General features: G+C 40.2%; 1 protein-coding gene across 3 annotated transcripts in view; it reads left to right on the forward strand.

Moving 5' to 3' along the window:
* piezo1 (piezo type mechanosensitive ion channel component 1 (Er blood group)) overlaps positions 1 to 10916 on the forward strand; it is a 68875-nt gene that overhangs the window by 44699 nt on the left and 13260 nt on the right. For all 3 annotated transcript variants that reach the window (XM_083550171.1, XM_083550170.1, XM_083550172.1), the window contains exons 8-24: positions 666 to 840; positions 923 to 997; positions 1251 to 1347; positions 2074 to 2174; positions 2270 to 2530; positions 3019 to 3124; positions 3218 to 3399; positions 5219 to 5367; positions 6662 to 6820; positions 7050 to 7138; positions 7225 to 7388; positions 8200 to 8376; positions 8801 to 8926; positions 9678 to 9878; positions 10091 to 10295; positions 10521 to 10625; positions 10732 to 10888. In XM_083550171.1, coding sequence (XP_083406297.1) covers positions 666 to 840; positions 923 to 997; positions 1251 to 1347; positions 2074 to 2174; positions 2270 to 2530; positions 3019 to 3124; positions 3218 to 3399; positions 5219 to 5367; positions 6662 to 6820; positions 7050 to 7138; positions 7225 to 7388; positions 8200 to 8376; positions 8801 to 8926; positions 9678 to 9878; positions 10091 to 10295; positions 10521 to 10625; positions 10732 to 10888 — 2529 coding nt within the window. The remainder of the gene's footprint in view (positions 1 to 665; positions 841 to 922; positions 998 to 1250; positions 1348 to 2073; positions 2175 to 2269; positions 2531 to 3018; positions 3125 to 3217; positions 3400 to 5218; positions 5368 to 6661; positions 6821 to 7049; positions 7139 to 7224; positions 7389 to 8199; positions 8377 to 8800; positions 8927 to 9677; positions 9879 to 10090; positions 10296 to 10520; positions 10626 to 10731; positions 10889 to 10916) is intronic.

Consider the following 10916-nt stretch of genomic DNA (forward strand, 5'->3'; position numbering starts at 1 on the left):
TACAGTGCAGTCTGATCCAATTCAGCGCAATACAATTTATTGGAAAAAAATCTGATGCTCTGCAATTAATATGGTGCTGAAAGTTCATTTCTTCTTTTATGTCTTCAGTTCAGACGGACAGCAAATCATCAATTTACTTAAGAGCCTTCTGACTTCTAACTCCTGGTCCTTTCACACACACGGCAAAAAAGCTGAAATACAACCAGACGTTCTTCTCCTTTTGTGTCTGCAGGAAGTTACAGCTCTGCCTCTGCCATGTTAATCTGTATTCTATGTGACTCTCAGGACACGCCTCCGTCTCTGTAGTGTTGCGATGCGTCATATTCACGTCGTAGCAGCAGCGGTGCTGAGAGAACGCGCTCGAGATACAGTTTAGTGACGAGAAATCAATCTACATAGAGTGTGTGTGTGTGTGTGTGTGTGTGTGTGTGTGTGTGTGTGTGTGTGTGTGTGTGTGTGTGTGTGTGAATGAATGCAGGATGACGTGGTGTGCGAGTGTGAGTGGGTGCAGGGATGAACGCGGTTGGGTCGGGAATGTTTAGATTTTTCCAAGTGGGAATAGACAGGAAGTAATGTTTTTTTGGGAAGTCTCACACACACACACACAGGAACACTGACCTCGCCATCATGCTAACTTTGGAAGCTTCTCTTTTTTCCTCCTTTAGACTTTTTGGCCTTAAGAACATTGTTAGACCTTTTAATTGCTCCTCCCACTCCGAAGACCTCATATTCAACACAGGGTATGATTGGCCGGTGTACCTCAACCCAGGCATCCTCTTTCTCCTCTACATCAGCGTGGTAACGGTCCTGAAGATGAGCAATCCTGGGCACGTGAATAAGGTGCTTGATTATTAAGTGTGTGTCACTGGATGATGTCATACGATATTTGCATGTTGAGTGTATGATGTGATTTGTATTACAGAAAGAGGGCGTGGGCGAGGAGGTGGAGCTTATGCTATGGGGGGCGGACCAAAAACCCCCTGAAGATGACACTAAGGTGGGTCCATATTAAATCCTTAAAACATAATACAATGAGAAAAGAAATCTTAGGCGGTTTGTCTAGTGAGATTTTTCTGTAGTTTACAGACATTCGAGATTCCGACATGGAAAATAAGACTCATGACGTGTCTGCAGGAAATTGTTTTTACACTATATAACAGCGATGAAAGCAGTCTGGAAGCAGTCCGTGTTCGTGTGAAGAACTCAGCAGTTCACGTGTCATGTTTGTGTGTTTTTTATTGTTATTACAGAGAATGTTGCTGACTTCAGGTGAAAGTCCTGGACAGGAAACTGACACGAACGATGCCAAAGCCCACGGCACCAACGGTTCCAGTCAACACGACCTCGGTACGTCTGTGTTCATTCAGCCTGAGTCACACTGTAGAGTAGAAAGAACTCGAAAATGATTGGCTCTTTATTTGAAGAGGGTCCAAAATGTGGTGTTGCTCAAATACTGAGGGAAAATGTAAATGATTTTTAACAATTATTGTCACCTTTTGGTTTAGTATTCTGTGCCACGTATCTCATTTCCTGTAGTTTGAGTATCATTTCCTGTAGTTTGTATCTAATTTGCTGTCATGTGTCTCAAATTGCCCAAGTCTGGATTTCCTGTAGTTTGTATCTCATTTGCTGTGGTATGCATCTCATTTCCTGTAGTTTGTGTCTCATTTCTCTAATTTGCCCCTCATTTCCTGTAGTTTGTATCTCATTTGCTGTAGTTTGTATCTCATTTGCTGTGGTATGCATCCCATTTCCTGTAATTTGCACCTCATTTTCTGTAGTTTGTGTCTTATTTCCTGTTGGTTGTTTCAGTTTCTGTAGTTTGTCTGTAGTTTGTCTCATTTTCACTACTTTCTTTCTCATTTCCTGTAGTACACATCACATTTCTTGTAGTTTGTGTTTAATTTTCTACAAAATTAATTGAGTTGAAATTTGTGAAAATTTTGTGTAAAAATATTTTTTTTGTGTCATAAATAATTGTGTTAAAAATGTGTGTAAAAATATTCGGTTATTAAGCTGTGTGTGTGTGTGTGTGTGTGTGTGTGTGTGTGTGTGTGTGTGTGTGTGTGTCAGGTCCCAGTACAGAAACAGAGCAGCAGCAGGACAGTCCTGTACGATTAGCAGGGAGGATGATCATGCAGCAGAGTTACATCGCTGCTCTCATCGCTATGATGGTAACGTCCTCATCATCCTTTTTAACATATAAACCACTCATACATGTGCTTTTCATGTTCTGATGGATTATATGAAAACACACACACACACACAGGTATGGAGTATCACCTATCACAGCTGGTTGACGTTTGTGCTGCTCTTATGGGCGTGTGTGATCTGGATGCTTCGAGCTCGCCGCCACTTCGCCATGCTTTGCTCGCCCTTCCTCCTGCTCTACGGCCTAGTCCTCTGCAGCCTAAACTACGTCTGGGCCATGGACCTGGAGCATGAACTTCCAAAACATCTGGGCTCTATGAGCCTGAGGCAGATGGGACTGGACCGAGCACCTTATCCCTGTCTACGTCTGGGAGCCATGGTGAGATCTTCAGTAGTTATTTACACACGTGATTTCTGTATGAATTATACAGTATTTTAAAAAGTGAGTACACCCCTCACATTTCAGCAACCATTTAAGTATCTTCTCAAGAGACAGTACTATGGAACGTGAAGGGTACAAAGAAAATTGTGTCTTGCCTACAGTCAAGCATGGTGGTGGTAGCACCATGGTCTGGGGCTGCATGAGTGCTGCTGTTACTGGTGTTGTTAAAATGATGCCCTCCATTCAGAAACTGGGCTGGTGATCAAGTGGCCAAGTATGTCTCCAGACCTGACCAATTTTTGAGCACCTGTGGAGCATCCTCAAGCGGAAGGTGGAGAAGACTACTCCAAAATATATCGAAGTTTCTATAGTACTGTCCCTTGAGAACGTATAATAAAACGGTTGCTGAAATGTGAGGGGTGTACTTACTTTTGTGAAATACTGTATATAACTGATCTCTAATGAGGACTTCATCTACTGCGCAGCTGCTGTTCATGCTGACATTCTGGCTGCTTTTACGACACTCAGTAAAGGATAAGTTTGGGAGGAAAAAGAAGCAGAACGTCCCGCTTGAGGAGGTCACCACTGGAGGTACTTTAATTCTGAGCTACACTCCTCACCTTCTCATGAAATCTATGTCCATCTGAACATGCATTTCTTCTGTGTAAATCCCTCATTCTCCAGAGGCCACAGGTCATGATGACTCCATCTTAAAGCTGCTCGGGAGGGTGGTGATGAGTCTTTATGCCAAGTATTGGATCTATGTGTGTGGAGGAATGTTCATCATGGTGAGCTTTGCTGGGAAACTGGTGGGCTATAAGATCGTCTACATGCTGCTGTTTCTGCTCTGCATGTGCCTCTACCAGGTAAACATGACCTTCTAACGAGGCCACGGTGTTTTATTATCTGTGGATTACAATGTACAGTGTTTATCACCAGACTGCGCTCTGATAAGAACATGTTTATAGTGCACTAAACATATCTGCAGGCCCTCTGAGACTTCTTCTGTATAGCCAATAGGGTCAAATCCCTGCCATGTGCTGGTAGTTCAGGGGCTAAATGAGTGTTTTAGCTCTGAATGAGATATAAATGATCTTATCATCATAACCTTTTAAATAAAAGAAAGCCCTTAATATATGCAAAATGCTTTGGATAACGGTGTCTAATAAACTCCATAAATATATAAGAAATGTCTAATATCTACTACTACTACTACTATTGATATTACTACTACTAATAATAATATTACTGCTAGTATTATTACTACTTTTAATGGTATTACAACCACCATTATTACTGCTGTTGCTATTATTATACTGATATTCAGAGGTCGACCGATTTATCGGGTTTGCCGTTTAATCTGCACCGAAAGTTGATTGCTGGAACTATCAGCAAAAATCCATACCGATTTTTCCGGCTAGCGGCTGAGAAGGTCCACTTCCATTGCCACAGCGGCCTCTAGAGGCGAATCACTGACACCACGTGCCGTTTCGTTTTACACGCGAGACTGCGCGCTGCACGGAGAGTGCCATATGATATTTATTGTCTTTTTTGTCATCATTTTTGTATTAATATGTACATATTAATTTGATTTAGCACATTTTTATTATTGTGTTGTTTTTTTTTATGATTTATTTTTTTCAATTTTCTGTAATGAAGTCCAGTATTGTTTTAGATGGAGAGTTTTATTTTATATATATTTTTTAATCCATTTTGGTCGATTAATCGTTTATCAGAAAGTACGATCCAACCTAGACGTTGATATCGGTAAAATCCACCAATCGGTCGACCTGCTGCTATTACTACAACTTCTGCTATTACTAATACAAGTCAAGTCAAGAGGCTTTTGTCATTTCTACTATACACAGTGGTACACAGTAAAAACGAGACAACGTTTCTCCAGAACCCTGGTGCTACACTAAACAACAACAAACAAAACAACATAAAGTTACAACACAAGTTACATAAAGTGCATCGAGTGCAACCTGGTGCAAACAGTGCAGACAGACAGTGCAGACAGATGACACAAGACAAGACACAAAACCCTATATAGCGCCGACCAGTAAACCTACTGTATACTTGATTATACAGTACTGTACGAGAAGACTGTAAAAACTATACAAACTAAAAACTATATCCCAGAAGTGACTATAAACAGAACAATGTAGTGCAAAAAATACAGCAGCAGTCGAAGGTGCAAAAAACAGCATGTAAACAGTATAATACAATGATAAATGATAAATGTAAATTTATCAGATAGGAAATTTATATCAGATAATACAAAATTAAAATTTATCAGATAATACAAATTTAAAGATAGGAAATGTCATTTGTAAGACAGTAAATGAACCAACCAATTCTATTAAATAAGCTATTACAACTTATATTGCTTCCATTATGAATATTATTATTACTACAGGTTATTACTGTTACTATTATTACTACTGCTCCAGGTAGCTAACAATAACAGTTCCAATAATGATACTACTGTTACTATTACTATTAATACTGGTGCTTCAACTGCTATTTTTACTGCTAATAACATTACTATTGCAATTACTGCTGGTAATATTTTTATTACTACAATTACAACTACACTTTGTGCTATTACTATCATTATTGCAGCTACTACTACATATAATCATCATCATCATCATCTTCATCTCTCTCTCTCTCTCTCTGCAGGTGTACTACTCCCTATGGAGGAGGCTCCTAAAGCCATTCTGGTGGTTGGTGGTGGCCTACACCATGTTGGTTCTCATTGCCATCTACACCTACCAGTTTGAGGACTTCCCACACTACTGGAGGAACTTCACCGGCTTCACAGAAGACCAGTACGCTGTTCATCTTTATGTTCACATTCAAACCGTTCTTATTATTTATCTGATACAATGTGAAATATTGCTTGTACACAGACTCAAAGAAAATTAAGTCCAATATTTACACAAATGTCTAAGTTATTTGTTTGAGGTACGTGTCAGTGTATTTTCATAAATATTTATACCAGAGGTGAAAAAAGTAAACATATGTTTTAAAATACTCTAGTTAAAATTGGAGTACTGACTATACTTGTTTACTCGAGTTAAAGTAAAGACGTTTGGGCTCTGACATGTACTTAAGTAAAAAGTATCCTTTACTACTACATGTTTTTAGTCACGCTGGTCATATATATATATATATATATGTATTAGGGCTGTCAATCGATTCAGATATTAAGTCGCAATTAATGGCATGATGGTCATGAGTTCACTCATTGAACGAAATTTAATCGTACATTTGTATCTGTTCTAAATGTACCATAAATTAATCCTTTCCAATTTTTTATATTCTAATCAACATTGGACAAATATTGATGCTTTATGCAAATGTGTGTTTATTATTAGTGAAAGCATGAAGACAAAATATTCTTCTAAATGTATTTGAAGTAATAATGGTGTTTTTAAATTACTTAGTATTTCTTTTTTATAAAAACGGTCAAACAGAAATGTGCACGTTAATAAAATTAATGCCGTTAAAATAAATTTTCGTTAACACGTTAGTAACGGCATAATTTTGACAGCCCTAATTAATATTTTAATACAAAACTAATTTACCTAATGAATGCACCCAGGCTGGAGATCCACCATATAGAACACAAGCAGAGAAAAGATGATGATGGTGATTAGGAATGTTTCTGTTCTCAGTCACTGAATCCCTCTGTCTCATCCACATTAACCCCAGACTTCTTACTGCCCTCTGCCTGCTTATTGTGAGATTCAGAAACTAGTCTACGTCTGTGGTGTGAGAGAGACAGGAAAGGATGCACCAGTGGGAGATTAAAAATGACAGGAAACAGGTTAATAAACTAAAAACGGTGCAGTGAGAAGAATAAATATTGACATTCCACCAAATACAATAAAACTAAAGTAACGAGTCTGTTTGGAAAATGTAAGAAGTAGAAAGTACAGATATTTGTGTAAATAAGTGAAATTTAATAAGTGAAAGTAAAAAGTCCAAGAAATAAACAGTGAAGTAAAGAACTGATACCAGAAATACCTGCTTAAGTACAATACAGACGTATTTATACTTCGTTACGTCCCACCTCTGATATATACACATGTCAGGGTCGCACGTGTTTCTGCCTTGCAGGCTCGCAGACATCGGCCTCGAGACGTTCAAGCTCTCCGAGTTGTTCAGCAGTATTTTGATTCCTGGTTTCTTCTTGCTGGCATGCATCCTGCAGCTGCACTACTTCCACAAGTCGTTCATGAAGATCACGGATCTGGAGAACATCGCACCACTGCACAGGCATGACCTGAACCCTACTAATGTCATTTGTACATAAAATTTAATCCATTTATAAGTAAAATGAACCAAAATGCTATTAAATAAAGAGAAATGTTAAGTATTTATTGAAGCTGGTTGTTAAAGATTCTCGTAGCATGAACCTACAAACCCCTGACTGATCAGCTTCATCTGGGTTACATTTCATTTAACTTCTTTAGTCTAAGAACTTTTACTCAATGTTTTGCTGCAGAAAGAGGTCTGCCCTCAAGAAGGATGGCGTAGGCTTTGAGGAGGAAGATCCAACAGCAGAGCTGGGAGATGATGAATCAGAAGATGGAGGTCAGGCACTGAAAAACACAACACTGATTCCATATGATCTTCTGACTGCTTCAGGTTTATCATTCTCCTCTCCTGTTTTCCCTCAGTGATGGTTCCCAGTAAGTGGGGTCTGGTGATAGACAGACTCATGGTGCTCTTTAGGAAGTTCCTGGACATCCTTACCCACGTTCAGGTTTTTCTCTGGCGTGTTCTGGAGTTCCACATCTTCAAAATCGTTGCCCTGTTTGTCATCTGGGTGGCGCTTGCAGAGGTCCGCAAATCATTTATTCGTCTTTATTTATTTTACATCAGAATTTTTCAAAGCGGTTTGGTGTTAATTAAAATAGGAGCAGGAGAAGCTGCAGCTACTTCACAGAGACATTTATGGCTTATAATACGTAAATAAACTTCTTTAGGATCAGCACTACAACATGGGACAGTCTTTCTGATAGAAAGCAGTTTCTGGGTTTTTGGTACCATGACAAGTGTTGGTTAGGAGAATTGAAACTCTCAGATGGTCCTCAGATTTTGAGGTCTAATGGAGTTTTTCCTTCACCACAGTCGCCACTGGCTCACACATTAGTTATGAACTTAGCAGGAACAGACTTACAGGCACTGAACTTTAGAGGTTGACCGATATTATGTAATTTATAAATTATGAATATAGCTCTCTGTAAAAACAAACTGCATGTGGTGTCCGTAATTCGCCTCTAGAGCCCGCTCTTGTAATCACAGCAGACCGGAACCCGGAAAAACTATCGGTATGGATTATTGTTGATAGCATGATAGTTCCCGCCATCAACTAGATAAATAGATGAATATATATATATATTTAGTTAAAATGTTATTTTCAAAAATTTGTCTCTAGCATTGTTGAGAGGGCCGTTCCTAATGTGGGGGCGTGTCGTATTCAGCCTCCGGGCTGTAGTTTGGGGACCCCTGTTTTACAGTTTATAACCTATAATGTAATATTGTTCCTGTAAAGACATCCTGTATAGAAAGTGCTCATTTCACATCATTATTAGTGCACCAAAAATATTCTCTTTCTTTCTTACTGTCTTTTTCTCTCGGTGGTCGTGTAGCCGTCTATGATGAACTTGGTGTTGGTTGTATTGTGGTCCTTCGCGATGCCCTTCACCCGGTTCAGACCCATGGCCTCCTGTCTGTCTACCGTCTGGGTTTGTGTCATCATCGTCTGCAAGATGCTCTACCAGCTCAGCATCGTTAAACCTGAGGAGTACTCCAACAACTGTACAGTGGTGAGACTCACACCCACACACACACACACACACGATCTTGTATCTCTCATGGCTTTATCTCTTCTTTATCTGAAAAGCGAACATTCTGTCGTGTACACACCCACATACTCGAGACTCATTGTGTCTGTAAAATGACTGTGCATTAGATTAGTCTCTCTCTCTCTCTCTCTCTCTCTCTCTCTCTCTCTCTCTCTCTTTATAATCATACCCACACTCCTAAGCCACTTATAGATTTGAGCTTTAAAGCTGTTTATGGGAAACAGTGAGTCGTTTAGGACTCAGATGTTCAGCAGGTCCTTCGCAAGCACTCGTAACATTTACACAACCGAGTACAATTTATCCATTTCATTTAATTATAAAGTTCACCAAACGTTTATTTTGGCCTAATCCCTGCAGACTTCTCAAATATTCGCTTGTCTTCCAGCCTCTGACTAATGAGACGAGCCTGAACGCTGATGAGATCCTGAGCTCCACGCTTTACAAAGCACCTGTAGATCCGGCTAACTGGTTTGGCTTCAGGAAGGCCACTACTGCTTTGGGCTACAGTAAGGTACAGATGGTTCTTGTGTTCACCAAATCCACCACATCCATTAAATCTACCAAATCTATCAATGCAGCTGCTTTTGTCTTGAAACAGATATTTTTTTTTCCACACTACTTTAATGATGGACCTGTACAAGGAAATGACGAATAAATAATTGATTTGCATCGGTTTGTGGTCTTATATACACTCATGAAAAACACTATAGTGCCAAAAGTTTGCGGACACCTGGTCATATGCCATGTGTTTGTGTTTTTTTCTTCAAATTTTTACTCCTAATTTGCTCTTATAATTCCCTCCACTCTTCTGGGAAGATGTTCCACTAGATTTGGAAATGTGCTTATGAACATATGTGGAGATTCCTTCAGCCACAATGGTGTTAGTAAAGTCAGGTACTGATGTAGGTGAGAAGGTGAGGAGGCCTGGGGTGCAGTCAGCGTTCTGAACTCTATAGCAGGCCACTCAAGAACTTACTCTCTAAACCATGTAAAACAGATCTTCATGGAGCCGGCTTTGTGCACAGGAGCATTGCTATGCTGAAACAGGTTTCCAAGTTCAAGTGAACGCATTATTGTATTAAACCACAGACTTCCTGTACAATTGTGTGCCTCCAGCTTTGTTGTAACAGTTTGGAGAAGAACCAAAAATTTAGGTGTGCCAATACTTTTGTCTATAAAGTGTAAATACCAATATAAAAATAATAATATATAAATTGTTGGACCTTCTGATTTATTTTTATTTTTTTGTGGGACACTTTCAGAACCATCTGATGGTGCTGCTGTTACTGGTATTCGAGGTGACCGTGTACCGCCACCAGATCCACCACTTCAAGCAGATCCAGCGCACTCCTCCATCCATCCAGGCTATCTTCCCACAATCCACACGTGACAAACTGGACGAGGGGCTCCTGCCGTGCATCAGATACCTCCTCAACTTTGGCTTCTTCAAGTTTGGCCTTGAGGTCTGGCTCCTTCAGCTCCTACACAACTTATTTCTCAGGCTTCCTGATTCAATAGAATGTAAAGTATTTCATATAAACATCCATCTGTGATTGAATGAAGGAACCATGATGGGCGTCTCAGCGATCTCAGAAAGACATGAAACGGTCTGGACACGGATTATTATGACGAAGAGCATGCTTGTGTGATATCTAATGGAATTATCTCTCCCCAGCTCTGCTTCCTGATGACCGTGAATGCGATTGGCCAGCGCATGAACTTTCTGGTGATTATCCACGGATGCTGGTTGGTCGCCATCATGGTGCGGCGGCGCCGCGAAGCCATCGCTCAGATCTGGTCGAAATACTGCATCTTCCTGGTCATCTTCATGATCTATCAGTACATCCTGTGTGTGGGAATGCCTCCTGCTCTCTGTATAGGTTAGTCTGTTTATCTTCTTCAGATCTTCTTCTTAAAGATACACAACAGGTAGAGATCCACAGGCTGCTGTGAAGTATGGCAATGATGTGGATCATACCATGTGTTCATACTCAGGGTGTGTTCAAGGCTTTGTAAAGAAAAGAAAATAATAAAACAATTATAACTATAATATAATATTCGAATAAAAGATGAAAATAAACGAATCGACTGGCATGTTTGAACAGATTACCCCTGGAGATGGAAAAACTCAGTCACCATCAACTCGGCTCTGATTAAATGGATCTACCTGCCCGATTTCTACATGATCCCAAAATCCAAGAACCTCATTGGTGAGTAAATATCTGAGTGCTAGAACAATAAAACACACTGCTAGATATACATCTGGAGCACAGCGTCTCACAAATTCTGCTTTTACGTGGTGGTGTGTGCATGCAGCGGACTACCTGCTGCTCATGTGCGCCTCGCTGCAGTGGGCGGTTTTCGAGAACGAGAAGAAAGAGGAATGGATGGTGATGGGAGGAGAGAATAAGGACAACCCTGACCCCATGGAGGACATGCTGTTTAACCCAGCACCGAATTTCACCAACTGCAGGTACGGGAACACTGCTCCTCCTCTGAGC

The sequence above is a fragment of the Silurus aristotelis genome, assembly GCF_946808225.1.
Source record: "Silurus aristotelis genome assembly, chromosome: 9".
In the NCBI taxonomy this organism is placed as follows: Eukaryota; Metazoa; Chordata; class Actinopteri; order Siluriformes; family Siluridae; genus Silurus; species Silurus aristotelis.